The sequence below is a fragment of the Caenorhabditis remanei genome, chromosome III (genome assembly GCF_010183535.1).
Source record: "Caenorhabditis remanei strain PX506 chromosome III, whole genome shotgun sequence".
NCBI classification, from domain to species: Eukaryota; Metazoa; Nematoda; class Chromadorea; order Rhabditida; family Rhabditidae; genus Caenorhabditis; species Caenorhabditis remanei.
The window spans coordinates 11,283,521-11,297,180 of NC_071330.1; the positions used below are offsets into that span (position 1 = coordinate 11,283,521).

General features: G+C 38.7%; 5 protein-coding genes across 5 annotated transcripts; 3 read left to right on the top strand and 2 right to left on the bottom strand.

The window, feature by feature from the left end:
* Window positions 1–409: 409 nt before the first annotated feature.
* GCK72_010766 (uncharacterized protein) lies at window positions 410–1,174 on the top strand (the record flags this gene model as incomplete). Its single annotated transcript, XM_053728024.1, has 2 exons — window positions 410–597; window positions 1,051–1,174. The coding sequence occupies 2 exons, from the start codon at window positions 410–412 to the stop codon at window positions 1,172–1,174; spliced, it is 312 nt and encodes a 103-aa protein (XP_053587601.1).
* Window position 1,175: 1 nt separating this feature from the next.
* On the top strand, window positions 1,176–5,707 carry GCK72_010767 (uncharacterized protein; the record flags this gene model as incomplete). Its single annotated transcript, XM_053728025.1, has 10 exons — window positions 1,176–1,502; window positions 1,618–1,746; window positions 2,288–2,431; window positions 4,152–4,347; window positions 4,728–4,741; window positions 4,794–4,992; window positions 5,090–5,151; window positions 5,200–5,382; window positions 5,429–5,517; window positions 5,584–5,707. The coding sequence occupies 10 exons, from the start codon at window positions 1,176–1,178 to the stop codon at window positions 5,705–5,707; spliced, it is 1,467 nt and encodes a 488-aa protein (XP_053587602.1).
* A 515-nt stretch (window positions 5,708–6,222) lies between these two features.
* Window positions 6,223–8,474, top strand: GCK72_010768 (uncharacterized protein; the record flags this gene model as incomplete). Its single annotated transcript, XM_053728026.1, has 6 exons — window positions 6,223–6,237; window positions 6,306–6,851; window positions 6,903–6,988; window positions 7,053–7,155; window positions 7,679–8,310; window positions 8,354–8,474. 6 exons carry the CDS (start codon window positions 6,223–6,225, stop codon window positions 8,472–8,474), a joined length of 1,503 nt encoding a protein of 500 aa, XP_053587603.1.
* A 205-nt stretch (window positions 8,475–8,679) lies between these two features.
* Window positions 8,680–10,214, bottom strand: GCK72_010769 (uncharacterized protein; the record flags this gene model as incomplete). The annotated part of the gene is made up of 4 exons (XM_053728027.1): window positions 8,680–8,806; window positions 8,854–9,164; window positions 9,821–10,072; window positions 10,116–10,214. The coding sequence occupies 4 exons, from the start codon at window positions 10,212–10,214 to the stop codon at window positions 8,680–8,682; spliced, it is 789 nt and encodes a 262-aa protein (XP_053587604.1).
* A 591-nt stretch (window positions 10,215–10,805) lies between these two features.
* GCK72_010770 (uncharacterized protein) lies at window positions 10,806–13,388 on the bottom strand (the record flags this gene model as incomplete). Its single annotated transcript, XM_053728028.1, has 5 exons — window positions 10,806–10,859; window positions 10,908–11,729; window positions 11,905–12,125; window positions 12,177–12,653; window positions 12,710–13,388. 5 exons carry the CDS (start codon window positions 13,386–13,388, stop codon window positions 10,806–10,808), a joined length of 2,253 nt encoding a protein of 750 aa, XP_053587605.1.
* Between the last annotated feature and the right edge of the window lie 272 nt (window positions 13,389–13,660).

Genomic DNA, 13,660 nt, shown 5'->3' on the forward strand with positions numbered 1-13,660 from the left:
TAGTTGGTAACGTTTTTGTACGGACTCGCCCTAGCAAGTTACATCTAGAAAATGTAATTCCTCCCTCAAATCGATCAATTTCGGTGCAAATTAGTGCGATTTTTGAGTTGTCCACTTGAAATTCCTCTATTTAACTCAGGAAGTGTTCGTATAGAAAAGTTGATAACTACAAAAACGGAGCTCCACTTTTTATCTGTTTGATTCATAAAAAATTATTTTGTGGGACAGTTAGTTTTACTATGACACACTCTCAAAGTTGGTCATTTTCAACTGAAAAAGGCAAAATATGATGTCATTTTGATCGGTACTGTATCTAATTTTGCAGGCAAGTCTCTCCCGCTTTCAACTCACATCCTTCTTCTTCACATTCTCCATTACACTCATCTCGACTGGAATCACTCTATCGAAAATGTGTAAACTAAAGAAGCGCCTAATCACGGGAGAACGTCATTTATGTATTGCCACGTCATGGATTACTGTAGGATTCGCCATCGCAATGATTGCTCAAGCTCACTTTGCATGGTTTCGAGGGGATCACGAGTGGGCTCAAGTCTTTTATATTGTTCAATGCGTTTCGTTTGATATTTTGAATTTTGGGTGAGTGAGACATCCGGATGACTCTCAAGATCTCCATCAACTCTGAAGTCAGTAGAAAAACAAAAAGTACACAAAGATCTGCATCAACAGTTTATGTAACATCTTGTGTACGTGTATCACCTTTATTATTCTTTTTCTGAAAGTCACTCAACAAAAACTTTTGAAGAACAATTTCTCACGCTCTAATGAATTGAGGAACTCTTTTACAATTGAACTCATTCAAAAGATCAAACCATTTTGAAATTTGTAGTGCTTTTGGTCTTTTTCAGAACTAAAAGTGGGAGATTTCCGGGAACTGGAAGTTACAAGTGTCCTACAAGCTCCGCCCACTAACTCCATAAATTCAGAAATTCAAAATCACTAGAACTTCCCTATCACCTTGACATACAGACATCTGCATACATATTCTCGCTACTTCTCATAATATACGTATGTATTCAAAGTGCTTTTCAGATCTCCAATTATTATGATAACACTGAGCAGAGAGCTCCGTCATCACGTGTTCTCTATTACTCCTCCAGTCAGAACTCTTACTCCAAAAGTCTCCACCTCCAACAATATCATCAGTTTAACATAAAATGTCCCTACCCTCATCTTCCCCAATATCCCTCATTACTCAATTAGCCCTTTTCGATAGAAAGTGTGATTCAAGTTACTCTTCTCTCGCTGAAAACTTGAAATATCTCATTCAACTCGTATATCTACTCCCGTCTGCAATACTTCACGCAAGGATTTTGTGGATTTTAGTCTGGAAATATCGATCGATTTATTTGAAACAATCCTTTTATGTTCTGTTCTTGATGAGTTGTATCGCTTGTTTCATTCTTGTCGTTCAGGATATTCTATTCGCCAGAGTATTTCAGTACTTTCCACAGTTCTGTGAATCGTTGTCAGAATTCGTTAAGGTGAGAGAGATGGGGTGCTGCTTAGAATAAATAGAGCGGCTTACAAGAATATAACATTGCCAGAGCTTCTCCACATGTCTCCAGCATCCATCTTTCCCAAGAAAACCCATTCCAGACATATCCAATCTTCGCTTTGATCTACTATCCCCTCCAACAACACCTCCATTGTGCCCAACCAATCATCCAAATTCTTCTGACAGTCAATCGAATGTCATGTGTTTTAATTCCATGGAAATATAGTCAGGTGAGTGGTAATTCAAGTTCTCACGATTTCTGACGAATATTTTTTGGAAGAAAAAGGAAATTGAGTTGCAAAAAAGCACAAAGTAGTAAACAATGACAAGGGAACAACGAAGCAAGTATCATGAAGATCAGCTTGAGTACCATAGTTGTATGGAATGACATTTTTCGATTTCCAGAAGGCGGAATCCGGAAACAGAATGAAAAAAACCCGGTATTACGAAACTCCAGAATCCAGAATTTCGAATGAGTTGCTAAATTTGCAAGACAATTGTCATTTTTTCGACTATTTTAATGATAAATAAAGTTTAAAACTAGATATAAGGATCAAAACCGAAAAGAAGTAGTCGTCTTTTAAACTCAAATTAAAAGATTTAACTTCCGTATTCCAGTAATCGGAAACTCAAAAAACCGGAATCCGGAATCCTGAACCGGAATACAATTTCGAAAATCCAGAATCCGGAACCAGGATCCAAAATGAAATAAAACCCGGAATTCCGGAATCCTGAACTATGTTGGGTACTTTTAAAGTAAAGTACTTTCAGATTTGGAAAAAGTACATGCCTTATATCATTTCACTCGTTATATTCAGTCCATTTTTATTCATCTGGAATGTCATTATTTCCCCGAAAATCCCAGTTTACACATTCGGAGGTTTTTATATTGGATACGAGAGAATTGTTATTTGGGTATGTTATCAGGAGGCTGGAGCTCTGTCGGCGCGTTTTTGATAAGACATGAAGAGAAGGTTTGCAGGCCACAATGAGTCTATTCATGTTAATTCTCCGGGTCATTACAATCGTGATCACGGCAATTTGTACATTCATCACCGTTCTTCGATTGACTCAGATGAGTAAACGACTCGTTTCTTCCGAAAGAACTCTTTGTATCGCTTCTTTTCTCATTTCTTCTTGTTTCCTCGGAACAGCTGGAGCGGCTCCGGGACATTTCAAAACCGGACGTTTCAAAACCGAGACATTTCAAAACCGGACGTTTCAAAACCAGACGTTTCAAAACCGGACATTTCAAAACCGAGACATTTCAAAACCGGACATTTCAAAACCGGACATTTCAAAACCAGACATTTCAAAACCGGTATTTTAAAAGCAGGTGTTTGGGCTATAATGTTGCTTAGAACTGTTTTAGATTAAGTTTAAGTCGTGGAGAAGACTAATTGAGTTTCTCTACTGTATTTTGCGCGTAATACAGCGCGTCCAATAATGTTAAGACACCCCCCTAAAATGAAGGTTCCGAGAAAATGGGATGTGATCTGAAAAAACTGTGAATGCAGTTCGATTCAGAATTTTTGAAAACCCCTACAGACAAATTTCTAGAAAAAATACACTATTTCTGAGCACGTGACCTCAAAAAACACTTTTTTGGGCGTCCAAAAATGATAAGACACCCTCGATTTTTTGATTTTTTTGCTTCGTTTTTGTAGTTGACAACTTTTTTGTAGGGGCACGTCCAAAGAAGTTTCAGACAGTCTATGTAAACAGCTCACAAAGTTCTCCATTTAGCACTGAAAGGGGCAACAATTGCGAGCAATTACTTTGACGATTGATAACTTCTTTGGACGTGCCCGTACAAAAAAGTTGTCAACTACAAAAATGAAGCTCTATATGTGATCTGTATAGTCCATTAACAATCAATGTTGTGAGACTATCAGGAAGACTGTGTCACAGTCACAAAGTTGACCATTTTCTACTAAAAACTGCAAAGTGTCGATGGAAGCATGAAAGATAGGATGATTGAAATTATTCAGAACAATGGAGGAGAGACCAGTTATCCAATTGTGCATTGTTTTTTTTGTGTTTTTGAATGGTAAATAATGTTTTGGAGCTCTTTCGAACTAGTCATATGCGTGAAAAATCAAAAAAATCGAGGGTGTCTTATCATTTTTGGACGCCCAAAAAAGTGTTTTTTGAGGTCACGTGCTCAGAAATAGTGTATTTTTTCTAGAAATTTGTCTGTAGGGGTTTTCAAAAATTCTGAATCGAACTGCATTCACAGTTTTTTCAGATCACATCCCATTTTCTCGGAACCTTCATTTTAGGGGGGTGTCTTAACATTATTAGACGCGCTGTATTACGCGCAAAATACAGTAGAGAAACTCAATTAGACTTCTCCACGACTTAAACTTAATCTAAAACAGTTCTAAGCAACATTATAGCCCAAACACCTGCTTTTAAAATACCGGTTTTGAAATGTCTGGTTTTGAAATGTCCGGTTTTGAAATGTCCGGTTTTGAAATGTCTCGGTTTTGAAATGTCCGGTTTTGAAACGTCTGGTTTTGAAACGTCCGGTTTTGAAATGTCTCGGTTTTGAAACGTCCGGTTTTGAAATGTCCCGGAGCCGCTGGAGCAGAGGTATGTCTGTCTGTGTGTCGGTATATCCACCCGTTTTCAGAGTATATTCGCCTTCCAAGTGGTCCGTACATCCACAAGTATCAGCTATTTTCTACTACCCATCTCGTGGGATATTCTGAATGTTGGAACACCGATTGTGATGGTTATGGCGTCGAGTCAATTGAGGAAACATGTATTCGGAACATTCAAAAGATCAAGGAGTAACAGTCGAGTGGATGAAGGAACTGTTGTCACAGGTTTCTGATGTTCTCGGAGCTGTTGGCTCCTTCCCTCATCCAATTAATTTTCAAACCCGAAATCTCAATTAAAAATCCCTGTAATTTTCCCTTCAACTATTTGTTTCCATCTTATTTTTTATGGTTTTTATTGTCTTTCCCTCAATTATTTTTTCCTTTTTTCTTCATTGTCTTTTTCTTTACTCCTACAATGCAGACAACTGAACCCTCAATAAACTTTTGTGATCACGATTTTTCGGTACCGATCGAAAATTTGAAACTTGTACTCCAACTATTATATCTCGTCCCTTCTGCAGTATTTCAAGCAAGAATAATCTATATTCTCGTGTTCAAACATCGAAAAAAGTATAGAAGACAGAGTTTTTTCATGATTTTTCTAGCGGACGTGGTTACGGTAGGTCGGGAAAAAGGTAGCTTTAGTTTTCTTTCAATTCACTTCTTTCCAGGCATTCCTTCTAGTTCTCAACTCAATTTTCTTCACTCGTCCAATGATGTATATACCTCAAACATGTGAATTCCTACTCGATTTCCTTCAAAATCATCATATTCTTCTGGATATTTACTATCCAATTCTATCTCCAAGCTTTTCAAATACTTATCCAAGTTCTCTTCATCGCAAATCGTGCTTCTTGTGTACTTTTCCCAGTGAGATACAGCCTTTTTTGGAAGAAATGGCTCCGTCGGATTCTGTGGACACTGGCAGTTTTACCTTCCTTCTGGGTTTGGACTATTGTTATTTCAGAGAAAGTGGTTAGACATGCATATGGAGGTCTATTTATTATTTATGTCAGGTATTTTGGTTGGGTGAGTATTATTTCAATGATTCGCGAGCCGATTTAAAACAAATCTCAGGCTAGAAGTGTATTCTTCTTCGCTGTGCTTCGTGGTGTATCGGTGATTCTCATTGTTAGTTTTTCTGTCGTCACTGTCATCAAAATGACAAAAATGAAGAAAAGGATAAAGGAATCTGAACGAAGACTCTGTTGGGCTTCAGTTTACTTATCGCTTTGTTATTTCACTCCAGCGGTCACAGAAGTTAGTTCTTGATGGGAAACTGGGGGCTAACTAATTTGTATTGCAGTACTTATACTCCCGAACTACTTCAGCTTTGCCTAATGATCACTACCTGTACGGAGTGACACTCATCAGTTGGGATATTCAAAATATCGGGTGAGATTTGGAGAAAGGAGTCTCAGAGTCATCAGAACTTTATTCTGAAACTCTTTTGATTTTCAGATCTTCTTATATCATGCTATTGTTCAATCCACCATTCCGGAAGCATATTTTTCAAATCTTCAAGAAAAATACATCGAAAGAGAAACCTCATCACATTAAAGTCACTTCGCTGTCTCATGGCTAAATGGGCGGAGTCGTTGAGCTATCATAACCGTTCTCCAATTTTGTTGAAATAAATATTTGTACTTGTTAATTGAAATCTAGACATCTGTACTCACACATACACAGATATTTCAGATGACGTGACTTGGTACCTGATCTCATTAATCGAAAAGTCACGATTTTCTGTTTTAGAAACATAGTACACACATGCAAGACGCTCTACTTCAGTGCACACTCATTGGACTAGAAGATTCAAAACTTTTTCCTTTTCTCTTATCATTTCTCATCTTACTCATCTGTATAGCAGCATATTCTATTTCTTATAAAATGACTGATCCACTCAATTCCACTATGGCACTTCCGCCAGTAACTCCCGCCTGTGATCCCATATATTCTTACTTCTGGGAGAATGTAAAATATATGTTACAAGCTGGATATATGATACCTCCCGCCCTGCTTTACAGTCGGATTCTGTATGTCATTTGGAGGAAAAATCGAAAAATTTACAGTCAACATCAGTTTTTCGTAATTTATTCAATGGATAGTGTAGTGGTGAGTTGGGAATTCAAACTTGATGATGATTTCCGAAACTGGAATTTTGAGGTTCTTGATTCTTTCAGGGTCTTCTGCTCCTTCTCCTTGATATTTTCATCACCAGATTCTTTGTTTATGTCCCCCAATTGTGTACACCGGCATCTCAATTCTTCCAATCGCACCCCTCTTTCATGAATATCTACTATCCGTTGTTAAGCTATCTTCACTGTGCTCAACCTCTCATCCAAATATTCCTGACATTAAATCGAATGTCTTCTGTTGTCTGGCCAGTTGATCACAACAAAGTTTGGAAGAAAAACCTCCCATTCATCTTCTTTTTCATCCTCCTCACCCCTTTTCTATTCATTTGGAACACTATCATTTCTCAAAAAGTGGTTGTTTACTATTTCGGTGGATTCTTCATGATCGGATTGAAAGCAGTCGAATGGGCTGACATTTCTCTTTTCCTGTTTTCCGTCAGATCCGTTGCCGTGATGATTACAGTAACCTCTACTGTTATCATGTTTTTGAGAATGTCAAAAATGAAAAAGAGACTGAAATCTTCCGAGAGAATATTGTGTTTGGCGTGTGTCATTCATTCGATATGCTTCATGATTCCATCGTTTTTCGAGGTAAGAAGTTGTAGAACTCTCATCGGTAGAATTCAAGAATTTATGTTGTAGGCGTTGGCACTATTCAACGAAGAATACGGAAAGTCGTGGATTAATTTTTTGATTCAACCATTTGCATGGGATGTCTTGAATGTTGGGTGAGTTAGGATGCTTAGCTCTCTTGGGTTTGCTTCGCATTTCAAATCAAGTCTGTGATTCCAGATCTCCATTAATAATGATATTTGTGAGTGGGCAACTACGGAATCACGTGTTCGACGTATCTATTGGATGTTTGAAAAAGAAGAAAGATCCGAGAAGAGTTAAGGTTCAAACACTCACAGTTAGCTTCTCGTCTAATCATTGAATATTCAAAAACTCTTATTCTTTTCACTGTTTTAAAATAAACTAAGTTACAAAACATGCTTTTTGGTTTTTTGTACTTTCGAAAGTAAGCTAAACATCAGTTCTAAACAAGTAATATGAAGATGCACACGAGTAATCATTCTATCACAAACCACACTCCTCATACTCTTCCAGTTCATTTTCCTCTCAAATCATTCTAAAAATGTCAAACTCATCTTCTGTTATATTCTCTACAATCAACTGTAATACAAGTTATTCTTATTTCTGGGAAAATGTGAAATATTTGTTACAAGCTGGTTATATGATACCTCCCGCTCTACTTTACAGTCAGATACTACATGTCATTTGGAGGAAAAATCGAAAAATTTACAGTCAACATCAATTTTTTGTAATTTATTCAATTGATTGTGTAGTGGTAAGTAGAAGGTGTGAGAGGCGCTCTTTTCTGGGACATCATTGCTGCTTTTTCATCCAGATAATTCCAGGGACTTGTTCTCCTTCTTCTCGACATTTTCATTACTAGACTCTTTGTTTACTTCCCACAACTATGCGTTTCCGGATCTGAATTCTTCCTCTCCTACCCTATATTCATGGCCATCTATTATCCGCTCTTGAATTATCTTCATTGTGCTCAACCTCTCATTCAAATATTCCTGACATTGAACCGAATGTCATCTGTTGTCTGGCCAGTAGATCACAACAAATTGTGGAAGAAAAACCTCCCATTCATCTTCTTATTCATTCTCCTCGTCCCATTTCTATTCATTTGGAACACCATTATTTCCCAGAAAATCTTGATCTACTACTTCGGAGGCTTCTATATAAACTGTCTGAAACTAGTCCCATGGGCTAGTATGTCCTTATTCACAATGGTAATAAGATCAGTCGCCGTGGGGATTACTGTAGTCTCAACTGTTATCACATTCTGGAAGATGTCAAATATGAAGAACAGATTGAAGAAATCTGAGAGAACATTATGTTTTGCATGTGCAGCTAACTCAGTTTGTTTTATAATTCCCGCAGGTTTCGAAGCAATGAAAGTCTTAAATTCATTTTGGTCGACCTATTGGTTGGCTTATCTTCTACAGCCATTCGCATGGGATGTCTTGAATGTTGGGTGAGTATTCTAATAGCTTATAGTCAACGAGACTCGATTCCAGCTCTCCTCTTGTGATGATATTCGTCAGTGATCAACTACGTGGTCATGTATTCGGAATAGACACAAAGAAAAAGACGTCGATGAGATCGAATTCTATTGTGGTGTCTTCTGTGACTAACTGATGATATAATGTTTGATTTGAATGCTCCTTGTGTTAGCTATTTTATCTTTTGAACTTTTAGAAAGATCGTAAATTATAATGGAAAAAAGTGTATATTTGTGTTCTGACATCATTGATCAGTCCCATTTTTCCTTCAATTTTTTTCTGAAAAGCTAATTATTTGGAGAGCATGTCTTAATGAGAATACATAGTAAGTTGGCCTTCTCTTACAAAAAATGAATGAAACTAACCCCAATCTTGGCTCCCATCTCAACTCCTCCAATATATTTCAACTCTTCAGCGTGAAAGTTCACAGCCATTCCAGCTTCTTGTCCACGTTTCAGAATTTTCTGGCTGAAAAATGAGGGAAATTTAGACCGGAAAACATTATCCACGAGCACCTCGACTCCACTTCAAACACCCCTTTCTCACAGAAAACATCAATATTCTCCACATTTCTCAGTCCTCCATTTCTCTTTTCCGCCTCGATTTTCGGAATCAACTCGTCACAAATCATACGAGTCTGTTCCGCTTCTGTAGAACCTTTCGGCACTGCGTGAGCTCCACAAAACGTCGCAGAAACTTCCAGAGGGATCGATGGATTTTCAGTTGAAAGAACACGAAGCATCTTCATTTCCGCGTCTACATTCAGACCATATCCACTCTTCGCTTCGAGAGTTGTCGTTCCGCTACGAAGCATTTTCTTCGAAATCTGTAATCAATGGGATATACGGACACACAGACAGACGGTACCTCTTCAAAGTCGTTTCTCAGTTCTTGTTCACTGGCTTCTCGAGTCTTGTTCGTAGTAAACATAATTCCACCACCAGCTTGTTGAACCTGGAAAAAAAGTCTTTCGGATTTTTATGTTGTTTTGTAAAATAGCAAACTTTATCCTTAATTTACAGTACCGGTCCAAAGGTTGTAAACTTTAGCCGTTTTCAGTGGAAATTGACCAACTTTGAGAGGGTTTTACGGTATCACCGTTTGTTCCACAAAGTAAATTATGTACTAAACCATACAGAACAAAGGTAGAGCTTCATTTTTGTAGTTGACAACTTTTTTGTACGGACGCTCCCTAGCAAGTTACATATGGACAAAGTAATTTCTCATTCAAATCGACCAATTTCAGTGCAAAAAAGTGCGATTTTTGAACTGACATCTTAAAATGGCCTCTGTACAATTCATTGAAAATCTACTTGATGGGACAATCAGTATTACCATGACACGCTCTCGAAGTTAAACAATTTCAACTGAAAACGGCCCAAGTTTAAAACCTTTTGACCGGTACTATAGATCTTCATTTGACAAAGCCTAGTTTATCATACGTGACACCTATTTTCAGAGACTTTAAGCCCATAACCGTACCTCCATATACGTGGCACCAGCCAATTTCATGGCGAATTCATGAACTCTATCCCCTGCGAAAACAGGATGAGAGTGCCCATCAACGAATCCAGGAATCGCAATTCCTCCTTTCGAATCGATCACTTTCAGCTTCTCCATATCAATTCCTTCTTCTTTTAGTCGTTTCTTCACTCCATTAAACTCTCCAATATATGAAAGCTTTCCATTCGAATCGACAAGAATCGATAGAGACTCGGAATCATCATTGAGAATCTGAATTTGATTTCATTGTTTCAGATATGTTCTTTTCAGAGACCTTAATATTGTTCATTTCTTCGCCAACAAGAAATTCAGTGACGTCATCATCGACAATTTGAACAACTTGTTTCAGTCCTTTCACGAGAAGGCGATACATTTTATTCTGAAATTTCGAAAGAAGTGAAAAATTGAAAACAGAAAAGAAACGTCTAATGGAAAATAGAAAATCAAGAACCTTTGCAAATGACCATTCTCCCACTTTTATTGGTTCCGCGCAAGAGGAATTCAATAAAATTTTATGACAGTCTCGTTGTCATGAGGCCTTGAGGGAAGAAGAGGTAATGAAATCGATAGTTTCTAAATACAAACCGATTTTTATTAACTTAAATACACAACTTTATAACGACACGTGTCCCAATAGAGTGACTTGCGACTGACTACAAAAGAACAGGATGAAGAGCAAGAAAGCTTTGGGAGGAAAAGAGAAAATACAATAAATTAAAGGAAGACTTTAAAACCTTAACAATTACAACGCTTTGGTTTGGAGAGAAAAAAGAAAAGAGATGGTAAGAGAACGCAAGAAGTGTGTTTGATGAAGAGAGGGGGAACGGTAATAAATAGGAAAACCGAAAAAAGAAGGAAAGAAAAATCAATAAATTAACAATCCCAAGTCATTATCACATTATCACAGTGAACCTAAAAATTTTTGTTGGTGTTTCTGTTTTCAAGTAGAAATACTGATTCCTATTTAGGCCTTGGCAGAAGTTGGAGTTGGTCGAATTACTCCTTTCTTGTTCTTGCCCTGTAATGAATTAAAATTAAAAGTTAGAGTGAGATCTTGTTTATTTACCTGTGTAGCCTTCTTTCCCTTGATCGGGATCGTCGCTTCCTTTACAGTTGGCCTGTTCGGCAGCTTTTTGCGTTTGTAGATACGCACAAGCCAATTTTCTGTCGTGTACGCTTCTTCAATATACTCGAGCTTGATATCTGTCTTTCCAATCACATATCCCCGAGTTCGATCGAAGCCACCAGCTTGATTATATCCAACGCGAGTTTCTCCGAAACGGTAATAACTCATTTTGTACATAAGACAGTTCAGCATAGTTTCGGAGGCTCCGGCACCAGTCGAATATTCTCCGGAAGCGGTGAAATAATTCTCCTCACGAATGTCTTTCGGGTGTTCTCCCTGAGCAATACGAACCATCCAAAGGAACTTGTTGATATCATCTCCAGAATATCCAATGACTCCTCCGAAAATAACAAGAATGTAGTCAACATCGAGCTCAGTCATAATCTCATAGGCAGCTGATTCGTTTGAAGACATCGCTTTTCCGACGAGAGCAATGTGAGAGTTATTCCATGTGTTGTTGTCAACCAAAGTAGTACGATTGGCCATTCCAGCGATTTGATATCCGTAATCCCACCAGGACATAACACGGGCATCATCAGCGGTGTTCTCACGGAGCCAGTGGTAAGCCTCACGGAAGTCATCCATAATGAGGCGATCACCATTAGAGGTGGAACTTTGGAGCACAACAGATGGATGAGAATAGGCATTGGAGGTGACGTAGGTGGCGTGAACAACGAACATAAGAAGGAAAATAACGAGAATTATAGAGATGATGGTGCGAACATTTGATGAAACACCGGTTTCTTCTCCTTCGTTTGCGTTCTGAAATTCCATAAATCTTAAATAAACGAATGCAACAAGTTTGGCACTGAACATGAAACATAAACGAAACACAGAAGAAAAACGCATAATGCGAGTTTCCGTCAACTACACACAAACGAACGGACAAAACACAACTGACAGGACTGGACACATTGCTATTCACACAATCAGGTACCCTTGATTTGACGTTTTTGGCGGCCTTGTCGTACAACTTCTCATCCTTTGCAGTACTCGATGTGGAAGATGAACGTTCCTTGGTCTCTTCATCTTTCAGATATTTCTCGAAGGTATACGAGAATCCGATTCCAGCAAGAACACAGACGGCTGGTGTAAGAGTTAGCATAAGACGAACCATGACTCCGGCAAAGTAGACTGCTGAGACGGCGTAGAGAATGACTGAAATGAATAAATTGTTCGCTTGTCGTTCAAATCGTAATCTAAACTCACTGAAAACACGTTCATCATTGACTTTCTTGATACAATACCATAACCCAACCGGGAAAACAGCGGCGGTGATATGGAGATCGAAGAAGAAAGAGACCCACGTGGTTGGTTGATGTTCGGATACAGAGGCAATAATTGGAATGTGAATCTTGGCGTATCCAGTGTCCCATAGAGAGTAAAAACGTCCAGAGAATGGAGCAACGTATCCTCCCCAGACAAGTGCGAAGTAGACAACAACAGCGAGTCCTCCCAAAATAGTCAATCCTCCAACGAAAAGAGTCATGAACTGTTGGCGAGTGATACGGTTACGAGCGTAGTGCATGAGAGCAACGATTTGAAGAAGTCCAAACACTCCGAAAGCTGGCATATGCTCAGATGTACGAACTGGTTGGAATCCAACGAATGGAACTTGCATAGAGAGAATAGTGGCGAGACAGTAGAACGAAGTGTAGGAAACAAACAGACGAGAAGAGTATCGGCCTAAAACATGTTGAAAATTAATTTGAACGTTTAGCCAATATAGCTCCTCAACATACCCATGATAATAAGAGCGAGAGCGTGGAGTGGGATCAAGTTGATGATGAAGACGTATCCTCCCCAGGCGGAAACCATGTAGAAGTACGAAAGCGCACACATTGAAGCCCACATAATCGATCCGGTCTTAAGAGATTTTACCCACAAAAAGTAAGTAAATTGAAGAGCAAAAATGGCAATTCCTTCGTTATCATAGGATCCTGCAACAGAGCGAGATGTGTATCCAGGAGAGATTGCGATGAAGCAAGCGGCGAAGAGACCAGCTCCCGGGCTCCAGAGTTCCTTCGTGAGAAAGTAAGTGGCAATAGCGGTAAGTCCGGAGAATGTTGGAGCCAAGAAGACGCAAACCTCGCGGATATGCACATGGAAGTTCAACGAGTCGAGAATCCAGTGAATTAATCCGGATGTAACCATGAGTCCTGGATAAACAGTTCCTCCGACAATACGACCCAATGGATACCATGCACGCTCATCGAACCAGTTCAAGAATTTATAGAAGCCGTGTTGGACCATATGATGGGTGGCACGATAATTGAACCATGGATCGAACTCGTGGATAATCGACTCGAATCGAACGATGGCGAAAAGCCGGGATGCAAACCCGACAAGCCATGCCAACGCCAAGACGACGATGGTGAGGAGAGTCGTCGCTCCGACTCGACTCGTTGTTTTTGATGTCATTACCTGTAAATTTGCTATATATATTCTTTTGAGCCAGGAATACTGATTAAAACGACGAAGGTGCATGCGAAACTTTTAGCTTACGTGATGTTACATAGATGAAGAAGATTCATACATTTTATTGAAGTGTGTGAATTCGAAAGCTTACTAGCGGTATCCGTAAGAATAATTTTCATTCAAAAAAAAGTTTTGCAGATGTCTTTTCAACAAGTAATCATAATTCATTACCAAATTAGTAACTAATAGTTTTCAAACTTCTATGACTCTTTTGA